Source organism: Scyliorhinus torazame, chromosome 5 (genome assembly GCF_047496885.1).
Source record: "Scyliorhinus torazame isolate Kashiwa2021f chromosome 5, sScyTor2.1, whole genome shotgun sequence".
Lineage (NCBI taxonomy): Eukaryota > Metazoa > Chordata > Chondrichthyes > Carcharhiniformes > Scyliorhinidae > Scyliorhinus > Scyliorhinus torazame.
The window spans coordinates 296,196,049-296,224,046 of record NC_092711.1 but is presented as its reverse complement, the minus strand read 5'-3'; the positions used below and the strand labels follow the sequence as shown (position 1 = coordinate 296,224,046).

The window sequence follows — 27,998 nt, the reverse complement described above, 5'->3', positions numbered from 1 at the left end:
CGCTAAGGACCCGGGTTCGAAACCCGGCTCTGGGTCACTGTCCGTGTGGAGTTTGCACATTCTCCCCGTGTCTGCATGGGTTTCACCCCCACAACCCAAAGATGTGCAGGGTAGGTGGATTGACCACGCTAAATTGCCCCTTGATTGGAAAACAATAATTGGATACTCTAAATTTTTTTTTTTTAATTTTGACTTGGCGCAACAGTGTGAAAGGGGAAATATTGATTCAACCCTCATTTTGCATCTCTTATGAATAATAAAACGAAAATTGGATAGGATGTACCATGGGCAGTTGATTCATTACCACCCAGAGTACACTATCCTCTCTGTGGCAATGTTGTCTCCTGAAGACACTGTGTTATGTGAGGGTACACTTCTGCCAATGCAAGCAACCCTTTTCTGTCCCGCATAAGTAGCCATTCTTCATTCATGAGCACAGACATTCTGTCTTGTGGGACTATTCAACTTCAAGGCCATCGCAAAACACCACACACACACACACACATACTTTTACAGCAGAGGTCATGAGATAGTAATCAGTATTAGAATCCTGCATTTTCTTTTTACTTCCCCTCATCCTTCGCATATGTTGGTGGATTCCCCATTATGAACATCAAGGGAACTTATGCTGCTTCTTCTATTATGCAACCTTGATGCTGGAGAGCCAAGAGTGTGGTGTGTAAAGTGCAACATTGTAGGATCATGGCACCGCTCACGGTAACACAGTGGCTAGCATTGTTACTTCACAGCGCCAGGGACCCGGGTGCGATTCCCGGCTTGGGTCACTGTCAGTGCCGAGTCTACACGTTCTCACCGTGTCTGCGTGGGCTCCCTCCGGTTTCCTCCCACAAGTCCCGAAAGACGGGCTTGTTAGGTCAATTGGACATTCTGAATTCTCCCACTGTACCCGAAAAGGTGCCGGAACGTGGCGACTAGGGGATTTTCACAGTAACGTCATTGCAGTGTTAAAGTAAGCTCACTTGTGATACTAATAACGATTATTGAAAAGAAATTTAAATTACCACTTTCCTGGCAGGGAAGAATCATTGATCAGGCTGTTTCATCTCCCAGGATAAGGCTATCCCATGGTACTCCGGGTGTGCTGACCCCTGCGATGTCCCCAATTGCGGGATACTCAACTTCAAAATTTGTTGTATTGGGAGACTGCGTTTGCGCTCAGGCTGGACTTATGCTGCAACGGTAGCGCATCTTACTCCAGATCAGAAGGTTGTGTGTTCAAATCACGTGAAACTCACAGAGTTTTGGGCGGCACGGTGGTGCAGTGGTTGGCACTGCTGCCTCATAGCGCCAAAGACCAGGGTTTGATTTCAGCCTTGGGTGAGTGTCTGGGTGGAGTTTGCACATTCTACCCGTGTCTGCATAGGTTTCCTCCGGGTGCTCCAGTTTCCTCCCACTGTCCAAAGATGTGCAGGTTAGGTGGATTGGCCATGGTAAATTGCTCCTTAGTGTCCAAAGGTACGTAGGTTAAGTGGGGTTACGGTGTTAGGATAGGGGCGTGGGTCTAGGTAGGGTGTTCTTTCACAGGGTCGGTGCAGACGTGATGGACCAAATAGCCTTCCTCTGGCACAGCAAGAATTCTATGGTTCTATGTTCCTGTATTTTCTTAACATCTACTTGTGAGCTCCAGAGAGTGGGAAATAAATATGCAGGGCAGTTTTCAAAGAAATTTCCAATTAAGGAGCAATTTAGTGTGGTCAATCTACCTACGCTGCACATCTTTGGGTTGTGGGAGTGAGACCCACACAGACACGGGGAGAATGTGCTCAGGGCATCTGAAGGATTAAATGTTTACTTATAAAGGTGACACAGTGCTTAGCACTACTGCCTTATAGTGCCAGGGACCCTGGTTCAATTCCGGCCTTGGGTGAGCGTGTGGAGTTTGTACTTTCTCCCCGTTCTGCGTGGGTTCCCTCCGGGTGCTCCAGTTTCCTCCCACTGTCCAAAGATGTGCAGGGTAGGTGGGGTTGCAGGATGGGGTGGGGGAGTGAGCCAAGGTAGGATGTTTTTTCAGTGGAGACTTGATGGGCCGAATGGTCTCCTCCTGCACTGTAGGGATTCTCTGGTTCTATGGATTGCAAGTTTCCACTCCTTGAGAATTGAGTTTCTCATGAAGCATCATTGACAAAGCAATCATGCTCTAGAAGTGCCTATTTGGTAAAGTTACCTTGGTGATGAACTGAAATCACCGCAATCTGTTGGGATATTCAAAGAGTTGACACCCATCTGCTTTGGGAATTGACACATCAGTTGTTAAGTGGACTATTGCTTAAATTGCTTCATGTAACTTGGACATCAAGATTTTTTTTTTAAATTTTAAGACAAGCCACTCCAATTACCTGTGGTGTGAAGTCATTTGCCATAAGGCCAGAATGCAATGTGTGAACTTGCCCAGCAGCCTATGTCCTATTTTGAATTCCTTAAACTGAAAATAATGAAACTTGCTGGAGGAGGACATACCATTACATACCACGACATGCCATTACATACCATTATATACCATTGCATACCACCACATGCCCGTACATATCATTACATACCATCACATATCACCACATGCCATTTCATACCATTACATACTATCACATACCATCACATGCCATTACATATCATTACTGCACCCTTCAGCTCATAAATGTTCCATACCAGAAGGATGTGGAGGCTTTAGAGAGGGTGCAGAAGAGATTTACCAGGATGTTGCCTGGTATGGAGGGCATTAGCTATGAGGAGCGGTTGAATAAACCCGGTTTGTTCTCACTGGAATGACGGAGGTTGAGGGGCGACCTGATAGAGGTCTACAAAATTATGAGGGGCATAGATAGAGTGGATAGTCAGAGGCTTTTCCCCAGGGTAGAGGGGTCAATTACTAGGGGGCATAGGTTTAAGGTGCGAGAGGCAAGGTTTAGAGGAGATGTACGAGGCAAGTTTTTTACACAGAGGGTAGTGGGTGCCTGGAACTCGCTGCCGGAGGAGGTGGTGGAAGCAGGGATGATAGTGACATTTAAGGGGCATTTTGACAAATACATGAATAGGATGGGAATAGAGGGATACGGACCCAGGAAGTGTAGAAGATTTTAGTTTAGATGGGCAGCATGGTCGGCACAGGCTTGGAGGGCCGAAGGGCCTGGTTACTGTGCTGTACTTTTCTTTGTTCTTTTGTAACTTGCACGTCGCTAAAGTGTGAGCGGATAATGGGTCAGTCAGGGTAGCAGAGGAATGCGACCGTTGTTAAGAGTGGGCTCAGTAATGTGGGTGGGGGAGGGAGGGGTTGATGGTCTGTGCCACCAGCCCAACATGGGCTGATAACGAATCGACTGCTGACTTTTCACCACACCGATTCTCGCCCCACTGCAGTTCACATGGTAAAGGTTCAAACTCTCTTTGGAGACTCATTTCCTAAACTTCCAGTTACTTTTTCATGGGAAGTAATGATTTTTTAAATCTAAATTCATGCAAAATGAAAACTGGGCATACTGAAAATTCAGCTGCCAATTCCCCATGAGGCCATTTTATTCTGCTGGTTCCGGCAACTATCTGTCTCTTTAAACAATGAGATTTAATAGTCATAATCTTTATTGGTGTCACAAATAAGCTTCCATTAACACTGCAATGAAGTTACTGTGAGAATCCCCTGGTCGCCACACTCCGGCACCTGTTCGGGTACAACGAGGGAGAATTCAGAATGTCCAATTCATCTAACAAGCAAATCTTTTGGGACGTGTGGGAGGAAGTCGGAGCACTCAGAGGAAACCCACGCAGACACAGGGATGTGGTGATATGCCTGTGGGCAATGTCATAGATGGATGGTGTGCGACCTCAAACCAGCAGGTGACGGTGCAGACACACCACGCAGTCTCAAGATCGTGGTCATGTGACCAGCGACTCCCATATAAGTGGAGACACATCTGGCCATCAGCAGATGGTTGTAGGAGATGATAGTAAGACAAACAGGTGAACAGTCATGCTACGTGTGGTTCTAGAGATGTACAAAGAAACTATTTTACAATGTGTACAAAGAAGCTATCTCATAATGTGTGATTCAATAAAGATCCTGGTTTGGACAAGTCTAGGTGTTTGGTGGATTCCTTTGCAAGGCATAGAAGACCAAATACAATAGGGGAGAACGTGCAGACTCCGCACAGACAGTGACCCAAGCCGGGAATCGAACCCGGGACCCTGGAGCTGTGAAGCAACTGTGCTAACCACTGTGCTACCATGATTTAAGGATTGAGAAAGAAACAGAAATGATATAGAAGTGTGAATTGAAGCGACTCAGGTAGAGATCGAGAAATAAAACGAGGGAAAGTTTAGGAGAGTGAAGGAAGGAAAAGGAATTGATATTACCTAATGTTTTCTTGTTCAAAACCTTCACTGATCCTTAGGTTGAAAGAATGTTGAGCCCGATGTTGCTAAAAATGTTCAATATTTGTTTAAAAAATCTTTTGACTACATGCCGGAATGAGAGTGAACAGTTTGCACTGTTCCCATTCTGGGCCAGAGAGGATGATTGGTTTCACTTTAACAATAATTACATTATTTGAAAAAGCTACTTAAGCTCTTAATCAACAGGCTTAACTTTCTGTGATGGGTTTGACAAATATTTACGTGCAGGCCTTAAACATAACGGAGAGTTTGAGGGTGAGCGGTTGTGTACCTGAAGCAAATTGTTCTGGAGAGCTACAATGCACTGTGCATCTTTTCATTCCCCTGTGGTTGCTGGCTGATTTACAGTCAGCTGGAAACTCACCATTATTCTCCCAACAAGATCTGGCTCAATGATATTTGTTTCACACTAGGTGTCAGCGGAATTGTGAACTTTCCGTATTGAACCCAATATTGTTTTCATATTTCTTTCAAAATTACGGGGTAACCTTTTGACCGAGATATTAGTAATTAGTGGCCAGCTTCTGGGGATAATGGTGGGAATAGTTCACGATTGATGAATTTTGGATGTGCTTACACTGTAACAGGCCGATTTTGCAGGATCACAAACCTTTGGGTGGGTTAAAAATCTCAGGGGGCTGATGTTTGCCAGATATATACTTCTGAAGAGTGTTTGGTATATCCAGAGTGTTCATTCCCCAGTAAAAAAAGAGTGCACATTAATATGTCCATTTTATCTTACAAATGAATGACTAAAAATTACCCAGTTCTCATTGTGATGTTAACCAAGAACATTATGTACAAGTATCACTTCAGGATTCCTAATTTGTTTGCAATTGCGATGTGTATTCCTTCCCGTTCCCAGCAACCGGGAGGGACCTCTGCCCGATATTTTGCCAGCTCTATGGTGGTGGTGGTACTGCCCTATTGATACAGCCGCAGAGCGGCCTGGCGTGTGCCTGCTTTATTCTGTCATGAGGATAACAATCACTTGGCGTGGTGCACCGCACCGAGATTAGGCACCCATTAAAAGGGGCGTGCCTGGGTCCTGCTCTTGAATTATGTGAGCTTATAGCTGGAGCTATCCATTGAATTTCTCCAGTGCAGCGGAGACCATTCTGTCCATCGGATCTGTACCCACCCTGAAAGAACCCAACCGAGGCCCGCTCGCCCGCCCTATCCCCATAACCCCACCTAACGTTTGGACACTAAGGGGCAATTTAGCATGGCCAATCCACCTAACCTGCACATCTTTGGACTGTCGGAGGAAACCGGAGCTCCCGGAGGAAACCCACACAGACATGGGGAGAAGGTGCAAATGCCACTCAGACAGCAACTCGAGGTCGGAATTGAACCCGGATTCCTGGCGCTGTGAGGCAGCAGTGCTAACCACTGTGTCACCGTGTTGCCACTGTCCTATGGCTGTGGGTGGGGGGGGGGGGAGTGTCTGCCAGTGAGTAGCAGGTTACGCTGACGGTTATCTGGTTATTTGCCAAGGAATTTGGTCTCAACCTGGATAGTATTTAGGTTCTTTGTACTTTTCAAAACAATCAATAATCCTCGACCACGTTTGATTTTAAGAAGAACTTTGGAGCAGTTTGTTGGTGTGGGAGGAGAGGAGAGGTTTTAGCAGCAAATGAGGAAATTCTTTCTTATTTCTCAGTGACACCATCACTCTTGATGCATGCGAGATAAACCCAGAGGCTCCATGTTAACCGCTAGAATGGGACTGGTTGTAGGGTGAGTAATGTGTCCTCCCAGCAGGTGGACTGGCCATTGGCGAGCTCAGTGAGAAGCGGCTGCCCAGGGTCAGGGGGTGCTTTTGAGGGGACCTCAGGTACAGTTCCTATCAGAGGATATGAGCTCCAGTCAGGGGAGAGGGAGGAGGATCATAGAACATACAGTGCAGAAGGAGGCCATTCGGCCCATCGAGTCTGCACTGACCCACTTAAACCCTCACTTCTACCCTATCCCCATCTAACCTTTTTTGGTCACTAAGGGCAATTTAGCATGGCCAATCCACCTAACCTGCACGTCTTTGGACTGTGGGAGGAAACCGGAGCACCCAGAGGAAACCCACACAGACACGGGGAGAACGTGCAGACTCCGCACAGACAGTGACCCAGCAGAGAGTCGAACATGGGACCCTGGTGCTGTGAAGCCACAGTGCTAATCACTTATGCTACCACGCTGCCCTGGGTCCACACGCAGCCCGACTCCTCTTGGCTTGAAGGAAAACTCGGGCAATTCCCTTTATTTCGCTCCATTTTCCATGAAGCATTTTTTTCTATCCTGTACAGTTGGAAATTTTCAGTGGATCAATGTGCTACAACTGGACATGCAAACCATCCGGTTTTGGGAGGTGACCAAGCACCTGATTTTACTCTCCAGCACCCTCTGCTGGAAAATCCTCACTAGTGCACAATCAGGCCCGACTCTGGTCTCAGGGTGGCCGGTATGGAGGTGGGAATCGGGAGGTGGAGTAGTGCAAGGGGTGCGGTCCTTGAACATTGTGCTGAACCACATCAGGTCAGCTCCCTAAGGCATCCTCGCCATCAGAGAAGCTTCCCAGCAGCGGGCTGGGCCCCAGATCAGGAATACCTGTTGAATGGCTTTGGCAAGCCAGTTATTATATTTAAAGTTCCAATTATGGGCTATCTAGATGGCTCTCCACCCCCAGATACGTGCAGACGTTGTCAACTCCATGAGGACATTGCTGGTCCTCTGATCGGACAAGGGACACCGCTTGTTATCCTTATTTAGATGGTGAGTTCAGAGGCAGCCCATTCGGAGACTGCCTCCGGGAATATCCCTCTGCTGGTGCTGGCGTTGGGAAATACACACCTCGCACCGCCATTTAATTCGACTGTCCCGAAGTCCATGGGAAAAGCCAGTCTCTCTAAATAAGCTACTGATATTCAGCTGCCGAATGAATCGTCACTTTGCTGGAGCACTGGTAAGGTTTGCTGCCACTGTCCAACCTTGTGGGTCGGCACTCTCAGGTGGGCATGTGAAATTGGAAATGAGGCCGGGTACAGTGTGCCTGCTTTGAATTAGGGCAGCAGCAGCTCTTGGCACAAAGGTCATTCACAAGGGCGTGCCGAGTTGGAGCGTGCTGGTATTTGGATGGACACTCGCAGCCAGGGCTGGCAATGCATCATCTGATAGTATCACCTCCCCACACTCACTGTTCCCACGTTGAGCGACGGCCCATGGGAGAGGTAGATGCTGCCACCTGTAGAACTACAAGTAACCGAGAATCAGGCGACTTCCTCAGAGGGAGAGAAGAGGAGAAAACTTAAAAGATGTATTTTATTGGTAAATTGACAAACTCGCCAATGATGCATCAAACTTGAGGGCTCAGCATCCTTTCTTTTGCACACTTGAAAAAAAGTTGCGTGCGGCTTTAGTTTCTGCGCATGCTCAAGTTGAAAGTGGCGACTAAATCTAGTCTGTACAAACGTAGAGTGCTCTGGTTGTAGGCTGAATGTGTTGTGCTCCAGCAGAGCAGAAGACATTTTCCGGTAAGGACACAGCAGGTGGATGAAGCTTTTGGGAAGAGCATTGTACTGCCCTCTGGTGGACTGGTTGTATTTTGCAGGATTATTGTTCATGGACCCAGGTTCACCTCTCCCTTTTTGATGGTGCTGCTCCTGCTAGGTTTCAGTGAATGTAGGAACTGCGAGATGTAGAAAGACTAAGGTTCCTCCAATGCGCCCCTGTTGTTCTGAGACTCAACACGAATGGACATTAAGGCAAATGGTCCAAAGCTTGGTCAAAGAGGTAGGTTTCAAAAAGTGTCTTAAAGGAGGAAAGTAAGATAGCCAGCCAGGGAGGTGTAGGGAGGGAATTCATGAGGTCTGAGTCTTGGAAACTGAAGGCACAGCCTTCAATGGTGGAGAAATTATGTCGGGGATTCTCAAGGCCGGAATTAGGAGAGTGTAGGTATGGTGAAGTGTTGTGGAGCTGGAATCACAGAATCTGAGAATTATTAAGGTGCAAAATGAGGCTATTTGGTCCATCGTGTCTGCGCCGGCTCTCCAGACAAGCATTTGACTCTGCCATTCCCCTGCCTTTTCCCCGTACCCCGGTACATTGTTTCTATTCAAGTAGTCATTCTAATGCCCTTATGAGTGCTCTGATTGAACCTGTCTCCACCACACTTCCAGACAGTGCAACCCAGAGAATGGAGGCGAATACAGAGATAGAGGAGGGGAAGCCCTGGAGAGATTTGAAATCAAGGTTGAGAACTTTAAAACCAAGGCATTGTGTTTTAACTGGATATCAATATACTGGGTGCGATCTATCGGTCCCGTCGTGGCCCGACTGCAGTGGGCTTGAGGGAAGCCAGAAGATCCAAGGAGGCAGCCAATGGCTGGTGACGCCTTACTACCGGCCTTTGGCGCAGTGGTGTTCCGCTTGGTACGGCCAAAATTCTGAATGTGCGCGTGGAAAGTGAAGCTTGAATGCATGTGAACATCCAGAGGAAGGGAACATTGGAAGGAGAGATGAATACCCTGGAGGTGGATCCTTGTTGAAGACATCAGAATGAAAGCATTGTTTGAGAGAGAATTCCCGGGCAAATTCTTTGAGTGTGGAGATTGGAAACTCTCGTGAGGAAGAGATTCAGGTTCACCATGGGGGGGGGGGGTTGATTATAAATCCATGGAATCTGCTTTGGTGATATCTGTCACTCGAATTTGGAATGTGGTGTGTCTGACAGTTCACCAATTAGTTCACTATGAAAGGTATAATTGAGGTGAAAGAATAGTGTGATTTGACTCACTTTCTGGTGTTTGTATTGAAATCTTTCCAACCATTTTGTCCAGTGGAATACAGTTCTTTCTTGTTTGTTTAATAACCCTTTTATTACTTGCGTTTAAAGCTCAACAATAGGCTCCTGTGAATCTGTTCAGTAACTGCCCTCCACAGTGTCCTCAAAAAAAATTCTGATCTATCGATCCAGGTTCCACTCTGGGGCATGTCTTGCCGAGTAGTACATCAGCTGGGGCCATAACACTCTCCCTTTCTTTTCCCTCTCTCCTCGGCTCCCTTTTAGTCTTTTTCTTTCCATCTCTCCTTCTTCTTGCCTTTCAAAGACCATTGAAGCTGCAAGGCTGTTGAAGTAACAAATTCTGTTATGTGATACAAAATTCAATGGGGAAAATATTAGCAGCTGTAGTTGACTACTTCTATCAATGTGTTACATTTAATTATAGCTCTCACTGCTGTGGTCCAGGTGAGCAATTATTAACTTCCTGACTGTACAGGTAGTTTGCTGTGAGGGGGAGGCAGGGGAAAAAGATTAACTCCTGGATCTGCGAATGTGATGCCAGGTTTTCCATGTTAGTTTAACTATCCTCTGTTTGTGTGTTTATGTGTGACTACACCCCAGGACATTCAGAATCCACAGATTGTGTAGAGTTGAGTGTTGCCATATCCTAGTGGAACTGCGGACTCCCCCAAAATAGGGAAGGTAACCAGAGGCTGTGTCTAGGGGCCAATGTTTCTTGGAACTGGACTGTTTATGAGACAAGAAGGTAGTTCAGGTTAAAATCACACAGCTGACTTATCTTCAATTTCAGAAAGAGAGAAACCAGTGTCCTTAACTTTGAGAGAAAATGATCAAAAGTCTTAATTCTAATCATGGAATCACGACAATGCAGAAGGAGGCCATTCAGCCCATCAAGTCTGCACTGGCCCTTGGAAAGAGCACTCTACTTAATTCCACGCCTCCACCCTATCCCCGTTTCCCAGTAACCCCACCTAATCTTTTGGACACAAGGGCCAATCCACCGAGCCTGCACATTTTTGGAATCTGGGAGGAGCATCCTCCAGATGCTCTGGAACATCCGTGGATCCCCACGCAGTCATGGGCAGAACGTGCAAACTCCACACAGGCAGTCACCCAAGGTCAGAATCGAACCCGGGCCGCTCGCGTTGTGAGGCAGCAGTGCTAACCACTGTGTCATCCTGCCACCATATTTGGTTTCAGTCTAAATCCTCCCCTCTCCCAATTTTTAATCCCATCTTTTTATCTTCTGGGCCCTTCATGTTCCTTCCGTCAGGACCATCCCACTGAACAGGTTCAGACGCTGGGTCAGTCCCATCATGTCAGGTTAAGAAAATCTCTCTTCGCCTCGAATGACTGTCAATAACAATTGTTCGACAAGTTGCCCGCTACACAGTATAGGGTTCACTGGCTTCTGCCAGAGTGCTGGAATGTTGTACTTCAGCATGCGGCCACGAGGTGGCAGAATTGGCACATATAAATGAGCATCAAATCTGTACTGCATTGACAGCAATGGATTTGTGAGGCAGCATCTAAAATAACTAACCTGTCAAGCGTTGGCTGAGATGTTGATTAAGCTTGACCCCAATATCCTGGAGCACTAGGTTGTTCCAAGGGTCAATTCGCTACCCTCTCACCCCTGGGGCCTGTGTCTGAATCCAGCCCAAATAACCACGGTGAACATCACCTCGCTCTCTCTCTCTCTCTCTCTCTCTCACTCTGTCAGCTGTGAATGTCCTCAGTGAAACCTGGCAACATCAACCAAGCTGCTTGTGACAGTAGATACCCAGCACTGAGCTCAGCTCGGGGGGTTGGGGGGGGGGGGGGCTGCTGTGCTGAGAAAACTTTCATCTCTACTAATTGGTAATATATCTGGTGCGAGGGAGGTCTTGTGGGGCAGTGGGTGGTGTCCCTTCCTCGAATCCAGGAGTTCCAGGTTCCAGTCCCCAAGGAAGAAGGGTTCATAATGTGACCAAACATGTTTTGAGTGTCAACCTGCAAATCCTCCCAACAAGCAGCAGCAGCGGGTAAGAGCAGGAGATGTTCACGGTGAGCCGTGTGACGGAAAGAAAGTCGGAGCCACGACCATCACTATCCATAGCTCCGGATCACGGCATGCACGTAAACATGCACATTACTCCAGCAACCCCACACTCCCTGGGTGAACTGCAACACACCATTCCACCGCCATGTCTGGAATGGGAGCACTTTGGAACGGCAGTGCACTCTCTGTCCACTAGGTGGCTCAATTTTACACACCGTCCGACCCCTGACCACTAGGAATGCTACTTTCTAGGATGAGTAACAACTTGACATTTGTAAGACTTTCACTCAAGTTCAAGAAACTTGAGCCTGATCAGCGCTACCAAATAAAGAAAAATATTCCCTTCCCCAGACATGACAGCTTTCTCTAATCAACACAGAATAATTAAACGGGGGAATCGTGGTTCTATGAAAGGGAAAGCTTGTTTGACAAATCTATTAAGAGTGTTTTGAACATCCACACAAGGATAGGGATCCAGGGGATAGACGACAATTGTTCAGTGGAGAGAAGAGAGGGTGGGAAGGGTCATTTCCAGGCTGGCAGTGTGTAACTAGTGGAGTGCTGTAGGGATCAATGCTGTGACCTCAGCTATTTTCCAATCTAAATCGATGACCTTGAACCCAGTGTAATGTATCCAAGTTTGCTGATGATAAAAAGTTACAACACGAGGTTAAAGTCCAACAGGTTCGCTTCGAATCACTAGCTTTCGGAGCACTGCTCCTTCCTCAGGTGAATTCAGGGTCCTCAGGGTCACCTGAGGAAGGAGCAGCGCTCCGAAAGCCAGTGATTTGAAACAAACCTGTTGGACTTTAACCTGGTGTTGTAAGACTTCTTACTGTGCTCACCCCAGTCCAACGCCGGCATCTCCACATCATGATAAAAACGTTAGGTGGTAAAGTAAGCTGTGAAGAGGATAAAAAGAGGCTGGAGCGGAATATAGACCCGCTAGTGAAACTGGTAGATGTGGTGCGATGTGGGAAATTGTGAAATTACCCAATTTCGCAGGAAGATTGGAAAAACAGGATTTGTTAAAAAGGCGGCACGGTGATACAGTGGTTGGCACATAGCTGGATACTTTCACAAATATATAGAATAAGAGGCTCTGGCTCCCTCACCGTGCCAGGGACCCAGGTTCAATTCTGACCTCGGGTGACTAAATTTCCGCTTAGTGTCCACTGGGTGTAAATCGTTCTGCGTTGATGTGGCTACCAGTTGCCTCCACATGAACTGCGCTGGCGATAGTTTGATTTGATTTATTATTGTCACATGTATTAGTATACAGTGAAAAGAATTGTTTCTTGCGTACTATACAGACAACGCATACTGTAAATAGGGAAGGGAGGAGAGACTACAGAATGTAATGTTACAGTCATAGCTAGGGTGTAGAGAAAAGATTAATTTAATGCGAGGTAGGTCCATTCAATAATCTGATGGCAGCAGGGAAGAAGCTGTTCTTGAGTCGGTTGATACGTGCTCTCAAACATTTGTATCTTTTTCCTGATGGAAGAAGGTGGAAGAGAGTATGTCCGGGGTGCGTGGGGTCCTTAGTTATGCTGGTTGCCTTTCCGAGGCAGCGGGAACTGCATACAGAGTCCATGGATGGGAGGCTGGTTTGCGTGATGGACTGGGCTACATTCACAACCTTTTGTAGTTTCCTGCGGTCTTGGTCAGAGCAAGAACCATACCAAGCTGTGATACAAAGAATTCTGTAAACGTTGGTGAGAGTCGTAGCTGACATGCCAAATTTCCTTAGTCTTCTAAGAAAGTAGAATCATTGGTGGGCTTTCTTAACTATAGTGTCGGCATGGGGGGACCAGGACAGGTTGTTGGTAATCTGGACACCTAAAAACTTGAAGCTCTCGACCCTTTCTACTTCGTTCCCATTGATGTAAACAGGGGCATGTTCTCTACTACATTTCCTGAAGTCGATGACAATCTCATTAGTTTTGTTGACATTGAGGGAGAGATTATTGTCGTCGCACCAGTTCACCAGGTTCTCTATCTCATTCCTGTACTCTGTCTCATCATTGTTTGAAATCTGACCCACTACGGTGGTGTCATCAGCAAATTTGAAAATAGAGTTGGATGGGAATTGAGCCACACAGTCATAGGTGTATAGGGAGTACAGTCAGGGGCTGAGGACATAGCCTTGTGGGGCACCGGTGTTGAGGATAATCGTGGAGTAGGTGTTGTTGCCTATCCTTACTGATTGTGGTCTGTGGGTTAGGAAGTTCAGACTCCAGTCACAGAGGGAGGAGCCAGGCCCAGGACACGGAATTTGTAGATGGGTTTCATAGGAATAATGGTGTTGAAGGCTGAGCGGTAGTCAATAAATAGGAGTCCGAAATAGACTTTGTTATCTAGGTGTTCCAGTGTTGAGTACAGGGCCAGGGCTGCCGTGTAAGCCTAGAAATCGAGCATGGGCTGAATCAGTCCTGGCTGTGTTGCCTTTCCTCTAAAACTCTGCCAATGTAAACCATCCGGGTCCAGCAATGGAAAACAACCACCCAAGTACCTGAGGGCAGTTGGCATGTGTGGCTTGCAATGAACCGTCAGCGGCTCCGTGAGTTTTAGGAGTGGGATACAAATCAATATCCGGGATTATTTAAGGCAAATCATTTTTTTGCATTGAAACATTTGTTGTCTGGGTATCTACCTGGAAGGGAATCTCTGGCAGATTGCATACATACAAAGTCAAATCATTCCAATATCAACAAAAAGGAAACCACAAAGCTTTGCTCAGCAAACCTGACCGATATTTGCAAAGAAACCGCACCCATAGACGAGTGAAGGGTTTTGATTGATGCAAGAGGAATTAGCGAATAGGTTGAATCAGTTGTATGGCAATAATCATTCCACAGGCGAACAGAGCTGATAGAAATGAGAAAACCTGCCTTTTTGGATAATTTGGTAATGGCGATTAAACGGCGTGATTTTAATTTTTATTTTACAGGCTTGCCATGGGTGTTCGACGGGATCGAGCTGCGACTGTAGTGGAGTGAAAGGTGAAAAGGTAGGTTTCCAAACTCCCTCCCTCACATTTCTCTCCCAGAGCATTTGGAGGCGATTTCCCCATGGGGAAAACCCAGCAGGCACTTTTCAAAATCTGACCTGGAAATTGCATTCCTTCGGAAACCCCCTGACGGGATAGACAGCGGCAGTGGGAGAAATTGCAATGATGTGGTTCTTTCTTCCAGACAAATAGCTACGTTGTTGTGAAAATCACGGGGCTGGAGTCTCCGCCGGCGGAATTCTCCACCGCGCCGGCCGCGCACCCACACCCACGGGTTTCCCATCGGCGTGGGGTGGCCACAGTGGGAAATCCCACTGGCAGGTGGCGGGAACGGAGAATCCCGCTGCCGGCGGGGGCGCACAGCCCAGGAAAACGCAGCTGCCGGACCGGAAATCCAGCCCAATAACATAAAGCCACACTGTCTCAGGGTCAGCTCGGTAAGGGTCAGAATGGCCTCCCTTCAGTTTCTGCTGTCTGAGGTTTGTAGGTTTACCCAGATGTCTTTCTCTTATACCCCTACACTTTTCCATCTGATTGAGTAACTCAGAACATTCCAAAGTCACTTTTGGTCTGTACTTGTAGACATTAATTTTGCCCACTAGGTGGAGCAGTTTCCTTGGCAGTGTTGCCAGAACTGGTACAGGATCAGGGAAACGTTACCCTGACTGTGAATCAATCAGTACAACACTGGAGAACTAAGATTGTTTAAAGTTTTCTGTTGTAGACCTCAGGATGATTCATTTCTGTTTTTATACTATTACACAGCAAAGTGCCTGTCAAATCACATGGACCACAGCGGTTCAAGAAGGCAGATCACCGCCACCTTCTCAAGGGCAATTAGGGGTGGGCAATTAATGTTGGCCTCGCCAGCGACACCTACATCCCATCAATGAATATTAAAATGATCCTTGAGATTCACCCCCTCTCCAAATAGCCCTTTATACAGATTGTGACTTCCTGTCCCTCACAGTCGACCCGGACAATTCACCAGTCCTTCGATAGTTGACCATTTGTTTGTGTGTGAGTTGAAACAAGGCATAAACCTGATGTCCAGCATGGATCGTTAATCAGGAGGAGGAATCCTGAGAGCTTTACTTTGCTACAAGGACATTAGACTAAGTCCCAGGATCAGATATTGTGTGCTTTCTGGTTGTTTGGTCCCATACTAGACAGAGCCTCTTATTCTATATATTTGTGAAAGTATCCAGCTATGTGTAGGCATCTAGCATTTCCTTGTCCTGAATGCCTGTGGCCACCACTTTTAAGTTCTTAAACCACAATTTGTTTTCAAGTTTGCTGTCAAAATGTGTCTGCATTAGAAGGCACTTCACGAGCAGAAAGAGAACAGAATGCTCACCTGCTCATCACCATGCTTGATGCCATTATCAGCTGTTTTATAAATGTAATTTGCTGCTTTGTAATTTTAAGAATTAAAAGTATATATGTAATCTCCCTTAACTCGACACTGCCTGAGCTCTATTTTTATACACACCATCAGGCACCAAATTAGTGTAGTGCCTACAGATTCCACTAGGTGGCACTCATACAGCAGCAAATTACCGTTAAAGACCAACCACTGTGTTGGCGTGTTTGCCACCTGCCCACCTGGCCGTGCTTTCCACAACCTGCCCTGCCCAAATCAGCATTATGGGCCTGATTGACAAAATGGCAAGAGCTGCAGGAGGCCATTCAGCCCTTCGAGCCTGCTCTGCCTTTCATTCTGAGCATCCCTAATCATCCAGCTCAATAGCCTGATGCCACCTTCCCCCATATCCTTTGATCCCCTTTGCGCCAAGTGCTTTGTCTAACTGCTTCTTGAAAGCCTACAGGGCGGAATTTTTCGGCTGTAGCGATTCGCTTTTCCCGCCGCGGGTTTCCCGATGGTGCGGGGTGGCTTCAATGGGAAATCCCATTGACAAGTGGCGGGAGGATAGAAGCCTGCCTCCGGGAAACATGTGGCTGGGAGAATCCAGCCCAGTGTTTTGGCTCAGCTGCTTTTTGTGGTAGCGAATTTCACAGGCCAACCGTTCTCTGGGTGAAGACAATTCTCTTCATCTCGTCCGAAGCAGTCTGCTCCATATCCTCAGACTGTGAGCCCTGGCTCTGGACACCCCCACCATCAAGAACATCCTTCCTGCATCTACCCTGTCTAGTCCTATTAGAGTTTTATAGGTTTCTGAGAGATCCCCCCTCATTCTTCTGAACTGTAGTAAATAAAATCCTAACCGACTCAATCTCTCCTCATGCGTCAGTCCTCCATCCCAGGAAGCAGTCTGGTAAACCTTCTCTCCACTCCCTGTAGAGCAAGAACATTCTTCCTCAGATAAGGACACCAAAACTACACACAATATTCCAGGTGTGGCCTCACCAAGGCCTTGTATAATTGCAGCAAGACATCACTGTTCTTGTACTCGAATCTCTCACTATGAAGGTCAACATACAATTTGCCTTCTTTACCGTCTGCTGTTCCTGCATGCTTACCTTCAGTGACTGGTGTACGAGGACACCCAGGTCTCGCTGCACATTCCCCTCTCCTAATTTATGACGATTCAGATAACAGTCTGCTTTCTGGCTTTTGCTACCAAAATGGATAAACTTCACATTTTTCCAAATTATACTGCATCTACCATTCATTTGCCCACTCACTTAATCACACTGAAGGATCTCTGCATCCTCCTCACAGCTCACCCTCCCACCCAGATTTGTGTCATCTGCAAATTTGGAGAAGAAGGCCTCCAGCAGGCCATCCACCCATTGGGCTGCAGGCTGACTCTGGGCCTAAATAAAAGGCAGGGGGCAATTTCATATCCTGAATGGAAGATCACGTGTACAATGAGAATTCCTTGATGCTTCCTCTTCAGCACGACTCCCTCCTCACAAAAGGTTGTGCGCACGGACTTAGAATTGGGTCACAGTTCACAACGGCGCCGAGGACTCGGGTTGGATCCCGGCCCCGGGTCACTGTCCGTGTGTAGTTTGCACATTCTCCCCATGTCTGCGTGGGTCTCACCCCCACAACCCAAAGATGTGCAGGGTAGGTGGATTGGCCACGCTAAATTGCCCCTTAATTGGAAAAGAAACCTTTAAAAAAGTGGGTCGCAGTAGGGCTTGTCGTAATATTTACACCTCCAAATGTGTTGCCGCGGTAACAACCTCTAAGAACAAGGCTCGGGTGAATTAACTCAATTCTGCTGCCTCATTGGGACCCAGCCTGAAGGTTCCCAGCACTTGAAGTAATTTTGAAGTTATGTGATTGGCTGTTTCTATTTCAGATGTCAGTGTTTTATGTATGGTGAATTTTTTACTGCCTCTTACAGGGCGGGAGAGGCCTACCAGGATTGGAAGGTCACATCGGGTTGCCTGGTTTCCCAGGGCCGGAGGGGCCCCCAGGATCAAGGGGTATAAAGGTAGGAGAAAGAAAGGTATTGTTGCGCTCTCATCGTAGTCAGTCCGGGAGGAACAGGTGTGGACGTGTTTTTCTAACAAGCTCAAATTAACAACTGGGGCCAGTTTTAGAAACTCACGGTTTGAGGGACCCTAACTGGTGTGCATTTTGCATAGTGGGTCATTCCAAATTGGAAATGCTCTGGGGGTGGTCGAAGCAGATTGAGTGGTACCCTACAGAATGACAAACAATTGAAGGAGTTTCCGACAGGGTTGTGAGGAACGAGCAGGAGAGTGGAACTAATTGGATAGTTCTACTAAAGGGTACCACAGGCACGATGGGTCGAATGGTCTCCTGTACTGTATGATTTTATGTAGGAAGCAATTCTTTGATTTGGATATCACTGTGGATTTGATTCTGGCATCTACAGAGCTAAACCATCAAAGCCTTCGTCAAACCCCATGCACTCTTCCTCAGCACTGTGTCTGCTATTGTCAGCTGCTTATTGTTTTCAAACCGGACTTCTCCATCTAGTCACTGAATCCGTTGTTTATTGAGCAGCAGGTAAATTCCACTTTGATTTTTCAAGTGGGGGGGGGGGGGGTAAAGGGGAGTCCCACCAAACCACCAGTCAATCAGATAGCAGCAAGGGGAGTGATGGGCCTTCTCCCAGCAGTGCCACAGGCAAGGCCGTTTCTGCTTCAGGAAAAACATCTGCTGGAGCCCCATGATCACGGGGTGACCCTGGCCACAGATAAGTAATGTAGGGGGCTGGGGTGGTGGCTGGGGGAGAGGTGTGGGAGTGGCTTTCAGCATCTCCCACACCGCCCTCCCTTCCCAATGTCAAGACCCTTGATCAAATACTGAGTGCTTTTGATGGAGGTGACAAGCTGGTCGCATGGTTGTACCTGCTGTGCATGCCACATGGCGACAGCCCAGCTAGCATTGGATTAATAGTACCAGCAGCGACTCAGTGCCTGTCAAGTCATCAGGACGTTTGGGGGGGGAGGGTTCGGGAGCCGAGCGGACGTGGGCACTAAGTGTCCCTTGCTGACAACCCGCCTACCTCAGTGACCTCCACCTCAGGCAAAATGCCCACCACATTGCTTGCCTGTTGCCTGGGTCACCCCTGGAACTCTGGTTGGTGCTGAAGAGCTAAGCTGAAGAGCTGTCAGCCTCTCGCAAAGCCTTTGCCCTTGGAGCCTCGATTTCAAGGGAAGACCCTTTCTTGGCCTTGTCACTTGAGGTTCATCAGGCTTTCCCAATAAGAGGCAGTGAAGGTCTCTCACCCCCCCCCCCCGAACCCGATGCCTCAAGATTCTGTGCCGAGTGTCAAGGAGTACACGTGAGTTTGTTTTTTGATTTGACCAAATGAACACCTGTGAGGATGAAAACCACTTGTGATACTGTTTGGAAACTGGGCGGGATTCTCCGACACCCTGCCAGTGCCGGCCTAGCCCCCGGAAGTGCGGAGGGTTCCGCAACTTCCGGGCGGCCCGACGCCGGGGTGGCTCGCGCCGCTCTTGGTGCCGGCATCGAGCCGTCCCGCCAATTGCGGGAGAATCCCGGCCTTTATCTCTGACACTTGTCTTCATTTTGAAGTGGTATCTTATTGTTTCCCCTCATCTTCTGAAGGGAAGGATTGACGTTTGATTCCACGGAACTGGTAAGGTGGAGGGGGGGGGGCACGGTGGCACAGTGGTTAGCACTGTTGCCTCACAGCTCCAGGGACCGGGTTCAATTCCGATCTTGGGTCACGGTGTGGAGTTTGCACTTTCTTTTTTTTTTCTTCTTTTTTTTTTCTTTTCTTTTTTTTTAATTTAGAGTACCCAATTCATTTTTTCCAATTAAGGGGCAATTTAGCCGCAGAAACGCGCGCGGGGAGAACGTGCAAACTCCACACGGACAGTGACCCAGAGCTGGGATCGAACCGGGAACCTCGGTGCCATGAGACAGCATTGCTAAGAGTTTGCACTTTCTCCATGTGTCTGCGTGGGTTTCCTTCGGGTTCTCCGGTTTCCTCCCACGGTCTAAAGATGTGCATATCAGGTGGTCTGGTCATGGTAAATTGCCCCTTAGTGTCCAGGATGTGCAGGTTAAGTTACAGTGACGAAACGCGGGGTGGGCGGGAGAGTGAACATGGCTAGGGTGCTCTTACGGTGGGTAGGTGCAGACTTGAAGGGCTGAATGGCTTCCTCCTGCACTGTAGGGATTCTATGATTCTATGGCAGCCTCTGACATCCCAACCAGCAGTCTTTCTTCATCCAAACGCTTAAGTAGTGAGTGTCTAAAGCTGCGCCCAGGTGGTGTCTGAAGGGTGCTAGGACCAGGTGGTGTCTGAAGGGTGCTAGGCCCGGTGGTGTCTGAAGGGTGCTAGGCCCGGTGGTATCAGAAAGCTGCTGGGCCTGAGTGATGATTGTCAGCATGCTGCTATAGGCCCAGGTGACAAGTGTCAACAGCCTGGTTAGGCCGGGTGGTGATTGTCATCAGGTTGGTAGGCTTCACAGCTGGAATCGGTCCCTGCCCTCCATAAGCTTGGATCAGCTAAATGCATGAGACACGTTGAGGCTTCAGTCTGTGGAGCAAGAAGTGCTTAAATCTTCTCTATTTTTTCTCAGGGCGACACTGGACCACCTGGGTTTTCAGGACCTAAAGGAATAAGGGTAAGTAATCGAGATCCAGGAGAGGTCTGTTCTCCTACTGGTGCCAAAATTAACATCAAATTTCATCTCAGTAATGGAAAGTGGGCAGTATCTCATTGGTAATCAGTTATCCACCGCACTCAATACACAGCCGTGCCTCAGATGGACGTGTTACAACCAATCCACCCATTGTGTGCTGACGAATTTCCACCCGGGTATATTTGCTGCTTACAGTAGAGGTAGGCTACGTACCTTGACATAATGCCCGCAGCAGGGGCGGGCATTATGTCAAGGTACATAGCCCACCCCTGCCTTGTTGAAACAGCCAGTGAAAACCTTTCAAGTTAGAATGTTTTACAAATCTACGTGATGTGAAGCTCTGTTTGCACAATCCACTTTCACTTTACACGATGTGTACATTCACTGTTACAGTTGACCTATTTTCCATTAGTCAGTGTGATAAAGATTTTGAAATGGGCTGTAAAACGTGCTAATTGTCGATCCACACAATCTATGATTAATGCCAGCTTAGTACCTGAACACTCAGAGTGTCCCATAGAACTGAGTAACCATGGGCGAAATTCTCCCCCAACGGCGCGATGTCCGCCGACTGGCGCCAAACACGGCGCCAATCAGACGGGCATCGCGCCGGCCCAAAGGTGCGGAATGCTCCGCATCTTTGGCGGCCTAGCCCCAACATTGAGGGGCCAGGCCGACGCCGGAGGGATTTCCGCCCCGCCAGCTGGCGGATATGGCGTTTGTTGCCCCGCCAGCTGGCGCGGAAATGCGGCGCGTGCGCGGGAGCGTCAGCGGCCGCTGTCAGTTTCCCGCGCATGCGCAGTGGGGAGACTCTCTTCCGCCTCCGCCATGGTGGAGGCCGTGGCGGAGGCGGAAGGAAAGAGTGCCCCCATGGCACAGGCCCGCCCGCGGATCGGTGGGCCCCGATCGCGGGCCAGGCCACCGTGGGGGCACCCCCGGGGTCAGATCGCCCCGCGCCCCCCCCCCCCCCCCCCCCCCCCCCCCCCCCCCCAGGACCCCGGAGCCCGCCCACGCCGCCTGGTCCCGCCGGTAAATACCAGGTTTGATTTACGCCGGCGGGACAGGCAATTTCTGGGCGGGACTTCGGCCCATCCGGGCCAGAGAATCCAGCGGGGGGTCCCGCCAACCGGCGCGGCCCGATTCCCTCCCCCCGCCCAATCTCTGGTACCGGAGACTTCGGCGGGGGGCGGGATTCACGGCGGCCTACGGCCATTCGCCGACCCGGCGGGGGGTCGGAGAATGACGCCCCATGTCTTGTTTGACATAGATATAGGGCGTGATTTAACGGAAAGATTTCTAATTGCGATTTTGGATGCGTGGTGGGGTGTTTCTCGACGGTCACAGTGGTGAGATTGCGGCACGCATTTAAAGGCACTTAGTGCCGGAAATGAGCCCCCGCGAGCTTCTCGCCATTACTGGCTTTCTCGCCATTCGATTCGCCAGACGCACACCTCAGCATCTCGCCACTAACAAGAGGGACCAACTTTTAAACACTCTCTCACCGCTCAGTCCCAGTCAACACGCAAGCCTGACAGCACGCAGCTCTCTCCTCGCTGTGGAGGTGCTGACTTGGCCAGGCTTCCCGACACTGTCGATGTGATCCGGGACATTCTGTTCCCCCGAGGGGGTCGGAAGGCCAGCCGCAGGGTCAGCAGTGCCGCCTGGGAGGCAGTGGAAGCGGCTGTCAGTGCGGACAGCGTGACCAGGAGGACTAGCGTCCAATGTCGGAAGAAGACCCAACAACCTCCACCAAGCTACAAGGGTAAGTAACCACCTGTCTCTTGGCATTGGTTCCGTCTGCCACCCCTCAAAATCCGCCCACCCCCCGTCCAAATCACTGCTGACACCTCGCACCCGCCCCACACCCAGTCTTTGTGTCTGCTCCTCAAAACCCACTGGCAGCCACCAGCACAACTTCTTCACGTCCAGGTATGATGCCCACACATGTCACCTGCTACCGACCCATCAAGCTTGCAGCTCTCTTCGTCCCCGCAGGACAAGATAGCCCCATAATAAGCAGGAAAAGGCCAAGGCAGCGGGGGTGGAGTACCAGAGATTCAAGTCCTCACCCCCTATGAGCAACGGGCCTGGAAATTGCAGGGTTGACGGAGGAGACAGCAGTCACCATCAATGAAGTTGGCCTGTGCCACAGAGATTAGGATCCATTGCCCCTGTCTAGGGTGAGTTGTTCATGTCAGAAAAATGATCCCTCCCTCTCACTGACCACATGTCCATTGTCTCGCAGGATCTCCATCTGATGGGGCCATCCGGAGACATTTTCCCCCTTGCCACCCAAGGGACCACCTTAGAGGAGAACTCTGAAGAGCTATCACCCCCCACCTTCCACCAGCGTAGGGGCACACACCTTGGTGGGGCGACATTAGTGGACAAGTTTCTGGGCACAATCTGGTGAACACCACACACTGCTGCTGGGGCGGGAGTTCCAGGATGTTGCCCCGGAGACAGTGAAGGATAGCCGGTTCGAGGAGTCCCAAAGGCTGTAGACGCAGGAGATAATGCCGACATTGCATGGCACCGAGGCGAACACTGCTCAGATGGCAACTGAAGAAGAAAGCCTGGAGCACGACGTCCGCGTCTTGAGCGCTGGTGCCCAAGGCATGGCTCAGTCTGTGATGACCATGGCAGAGGGCCTCGACCTCTTGTCCCAGTCACTGAGGGACATGTCCCAGATGCAGTTGGACCTTGCCGAGAGCATGGCCCAGTCACTGAGGACCATCGCCAAGGACGTCGACACCATGGTCCAGACAATGGGGAGCTGCCAGAACTTGCAGAGCCAAATGACTCAGAGGCCTCTGGAGCTCACTCCAGCTGCTCCTATGTCCCATGGAGACTCACAGGGCCCAACAAGCACCATCAGGGAGGAGAAAGCACTAGCGGCTAACCCGGGGCCTACCACCAAGGAGACGACGGTGATCTCAAGTTCTTCCGAATCCCTCTTTCCTGACATTGGGGCATCTCAAGTGCACCGGGCAGAACAGGGAACACGGCGATGCCAGTGACAGAGGTGTGTTCCCTGTGACCCCTGACTCCAGGCCCTCCAGAGGATGTCCACTAAAGGCATCAAAGGCCACAGGGCGCAGAAATCAGCAGAATGCCTCCACCTTTGATATGCATCCTCGGGCCAAACCTAGACTTAGAAGTAGACCAGAAAAAATCAACAAGGGACAGGCTCACTGTTTGGGCATTGGGAAGGAAGGGAGGGGTGGGGGTGATGTGTGGTGGTGGTGGTGGTGGTGGGGGGGGGGGGGGGGGGGGGGGGGCGCACTATCTGCAGGTGGGAGAAATGGAAATGTCAAATGTTCACAATTAAAATATGACATACCTGATACATGCGAAGCCTCTATCATGTTAATCTTCAGCGTGGACCTGCCTGCACCCTCGCCACTTGTTGCCCTCTGCTCCCCCCATCCCCCAGGCACAGTGGTCCAGAATCAAAAGCCCCTGTTGCAGACCCGTTGCTGTCAGCAAAAAGACAGGAGTCAGACATTTACAGATACTGCGGTATCCTCACAATGTGTGATCATCACTCTTCTACCTGGTATGGTGAAGGGTAGCTGACAGCGCTGTCACAGACCCCATCACCCTGGGGTGATGTTACATTGACCCTTGGCGGGCGGAGCAGGGTAGTTGCGAGGGGGGCGGTATGTGGGAGGGTTGAATGGGTTAGGGAGGAAGAAAGGAAATGCGTGGGATGAATTGTGTTTCTTTAAACGGTCAAAAGTAACAAAGATTTGAAAATCAGCTACGTAACATTCCAGATACCATACTAATCATTAAACAACATGGAAACGTCACTGTTTCATATTGGTACCAATACAAAGCTAAATCAGCTCATTTTCACAAACAAACCAAACGCACAGTATATGTTATGTCCAGAACGCTGTCATAGAAATGATCCTATCCATCGATGTGTGACTTGTTCCATGTATCAGTGCCAATCTCCGTGCAGAAGCCGCAGCTGTGCAGGCCCCTCCCACACGACCCAATCTCATCGGAACCCAAATCCTGACATCCACATATTCCACCAGCGCTCAAGGTGCAGTCGAACATCCTTGACTTCCAGCGTGTTTAACTCGCGGTGATGTGCCAGTTACACACAGCACTCACCACACCAGCAACAAAAACATCAGCAATCTGCGAAAGCATTTCTTCAATGGCGTCAGGTGGCCCATTTGAAACAATGCCGTGCACCAGGTCCTGCAGCGTCTTGCTTCAAACCAAATTGCGTTCTGGACTCATACGTCCCTCTGAGCCCGGTGCTCTAGGACCCAGGCACCTTGGAAAAAATTGTCCTCCTTTCCGCTACAGAAAAGGAAGGAAATAGCAACAGTAGCCTCCAGCAAGCAACAAACGGTGCTCTCACAACAAACAAGGCCAGTCCTTCATTAGCAATAGCCTTCACCTGTGAAGCTAGAAGCTGCTCACAATCAAAGGGAGTTAAAGTGACCATCAGCATAGCGCCAAGAGCAGGGCTGTGTCCTGGAAGTATTTGGTAGGACAGACAGGACACAGCTACATAATCGTACCCGATATCTCACTGCGGAGCCGAGTAATTCGTGGGAGGCCATTTCATTCGAATTCGGCTTTAAATGGGTTGCTGTTTCCTCTGACATGCCCTCTTTGTGGATGTGCTGTGGTATCCTTTGAGTTGTCCTTCAATGATCGATTTGGGTCATGGTGTAATTTTCCCCCTTGTGAAAATTTGGTGTGAGTTGCGCGTGCCCCCTGTGAGAACAGGTGGTGGTGCCACCTCTGTGAGTGTCTGCACAAGCTGGGTACGGTGCCCCCTATCTGAGTTCACTTCACCGTGGAGATGATTTGTCGCATTTCAAAATCGAAGTTTGTTTTCCACCAGGAATGTCACTGAGTTTGCGGCTATTCCGTGCTGGCAGCAAAAGGGATATTGGAATTTCCTGGGCGGGATTCTCTGACCCCGGGGCCGGGTCAAAGAATCGCAGCGTCTGCCGCAAATCGCACCCCGACGGCGGGACGCTGCGGAGAATCGGCGCCATTGGCACCGGCTGGGGGCTGCTCTACGCGGCTCCCCCCCGACGATTCTCTGCCCGGGGTGGGCCGAGCGGCCGTAGCGAAAAACCTGAGTCTCGTCGGCGCCGTTCTAACCTGGTCTTACCTAGCGGGACCGCGGCGTGGAAGGGTCCGGGGGCGGCCTGTGGGGGTGGGAATGGGGGTGTCCAACCCCGGGAGGGGCCTCCGGTGTGGCCTGGCCCGCGATCGGGACCCACCGATCGACGGGCTGGCCTCTCGGTCTGGGGGCCTCCTTTGTTCCACGCCAGCCCCTGTAGCCCTACGCCATGTTGCGTCGGGGCCGACGCGGAGAAGGGAGAAACCGTGCATGCGCGGAAATCGCGCCGGTCCCACCGTGCATGCGCGGACCGGCGGCGCTCATCTGACAACGGCTTCGGCAGCTGGAGAGGCGTGGGTTCCTCCAGTGCCGTGCTGGCCCCCCGTAGGGGCCAGAATTGCTGACCCTGAAGCCATGTTGACGCCGTCGAGAAACACTACGGCATTTACGACGGCGTCAACACTTAGCCTCAGGATCAGAGATTCCCGCCCCCTGTCTCTTCACTAGCCATGTGGTCACAGGAGCAGGTTATCAAAGTGGCACTGGTTTGTTTTTATCCTGTTAATGTCATCATTGTTTCATGTTTGACAGGGGCCCCCAGGTCTTCCAGGATTTTCCGGAACCCCTGGTATTCCAGTAAGTATTAACTATTTCAACATCATACTTCAGCAATCTTTATTGAAAATTTCTGCCATGGGTGCTTTGCGATTTAAATTTTGTTTTTACCACTTTTCATAAAATTTAACTTGAAGTTACATGATTCAGAAAAATGAACAGGGCAGTACATTGGTTTATTCACAGTCACCCCAATACCCTCTGTCTTTTCATTTTCTATGCCTCCTAATCTCCTAATATACTTTTTACTCCCATGTTGAGTTCCTCCTTTGTTGAAATCAAGACTTGTTGCACAATGTGTCCCTCATGTTTCCCGGAACCTCAAAACTGTGGGACTCTGATCTGCTTTCAATGTTCTCTCCATTGCTATCTTCAGTTTTTTTAACTGCAGACCAGCCCCAGCCTAATCAGTACTGGTTCATTTATTCCTCTGCGGACTCTATTCAACCCTGTGCAGATATGGACCTGGGGCCTTTATCTTCAGTTTCTCATGGGGATCAAGGGACTAACAGCAACAGGAAATTATGAGCTCGGGCTACTTATATCCTGCCACTGCTTTGTATTTCAAAGAGGTGGCATCTGTAAATTTGCCCCCAGCATTTACAATGGCAAATTTGGCTCTCTCATCCCAGTAGCAGAGTTGTATTTGTGTCTGTCCTTAGTTGTGAACTGAGTCACTCAACATCAGAAAACTGGTCTAATGAAAGGCAACTCAACCAATCCTCTCCCTACCTAACAATCGGATACAGGCACACAGGCAGACACACGCAGAAACACACAGATGTACACGTGCAGACACACATAGTCACACATACATACACAAACACACACACACACCTGACTATATTCTGGCAACAGTACTGAAGACTTGTGCTCCAGAACCTGCTGCGCCCCTAGCCAGGCTGTTCCAGTTCAGCTACAACATTGGCATCTCAAAGGGCGGGACGGTGGCGCAGTGGTTAGCACTGCTGCCTCACGGCACCGAGGACCCGGGTTCGATCCACTGTCGTGTGGAGTTTGCATATTCTCCCCGTGTCTGCATGGGTCTCACCCCCAGAACCCCAAACGATGTGCAGGTTAGGTGGATTGGCCACACTAAATTACCCCTTAATTGGAAAAAAATAATTGGGTGCTCTAAATGTATAAAAAAACACTGGCACCTCCCCAGCAATATTGCCTAGGTTTGACCTGCACAAAAAAAAACTGGACAAATTCAACTTGGCCAATTATTACCCCATCAGTCTATTCTTGATCATCAGTAAAGTGGTGGAAGGAGTCATCAACGGTGGCACTTGTTCAGCAATAATCTTCTCATTTACATTCAGTTTAGGTTCCAACAGGGCCACTCAACTCCTGATGTCGTTCCAGCCTTGGTTCAAACATGGACAAATGAGCAGAATGCCAGAGGTGAAGTGAGAGTGACTGCCCTTGACATCAAGGCAGTACTTTACTGCCCTTACTAACCCATACTGAACCTAACCCCTCCGCCCCACCCAACTGCACTTGGGTGTCCTCACTCCTCCACATGTGTGTCCATGGCCCCTGACCTGTGTTACCTAGTTACGAATGTTCCGTTTATTGCCATGGTTTCCCCTAATGCCAAACAAACAAATACAAAACAGTGAATAAAACATGTCATAGGTTTGTATGGGAATGTGCTCTTTTCCTCTTTTACACCCCCTCCTTGTTTTTTGTACTGAAGTTGGATCATATATTTACTCTCCATTTTAATTTACAGGGGTTACCAGGTCACGATGGTCCTCAGGGCACTCCAGGCATCCCAGGTTGCAATGGAACGAAGGTATGTTCTTCTCAAGTCATTTTACTTGTTTCAAAAAACAATTCTTAATCATCTTCCAAAGTCGATGAATCTTTGTTTTTGCCACACAGGGAGAACGAGGATATTCAGGTGGTCCTGGCTTTCCTGGGTCACAGGGTCATCAGGTGAGTGAACCCAAATATA

General features: G+C 49.2%; 1 protein-coding gene and 1 non-coding gene across 2 annotated transcripts in view; both read left to right on the top strand.

The window, feature by feature from the left end:
* The window catches only part of col4a5 (collagen, type IV, alpha 5 (Alport syndrome)), a 314,324-nt gene that overhangs the window by 109,937 nt on the left and 176,389 nt on the right, over positions 1-27,998 (top strand). The window contains exons 2-7 of the mRNA XM_072505790.1: positions 14,191-14,250; positions 17,568-17,657; positions 20,254-20,298; positions 26,012-26,056; positions 27,774-27,836; positions 27,926-27,979. Coding sequence (XP_072361891.1) covers positions 14,191-14,250; positions 17,568-17,657; positions 20,254-20,298; positions 26,012-26,056; positions 27,774-27,836; positions 27,926-27,979 — 357 coding nt within the window. The remainder of the gene's footprint in view (positions 1-14,190; positions 14,251-17,567; positions 17,658-20,253; positions 20,299-26,011; positions 26,057-27,773; positions 27,837-27,925; positions 27,980-27,998) is intronic.
* On the top strand, positions 1,022-1,185 carry LOC140422830 (U1 spliceosomal RNA). The gene has a single exon (XR_011947622.1). It is a non-coding gene; the product is annotated as a U1 spliceosomal RNA (small nuclear RNA).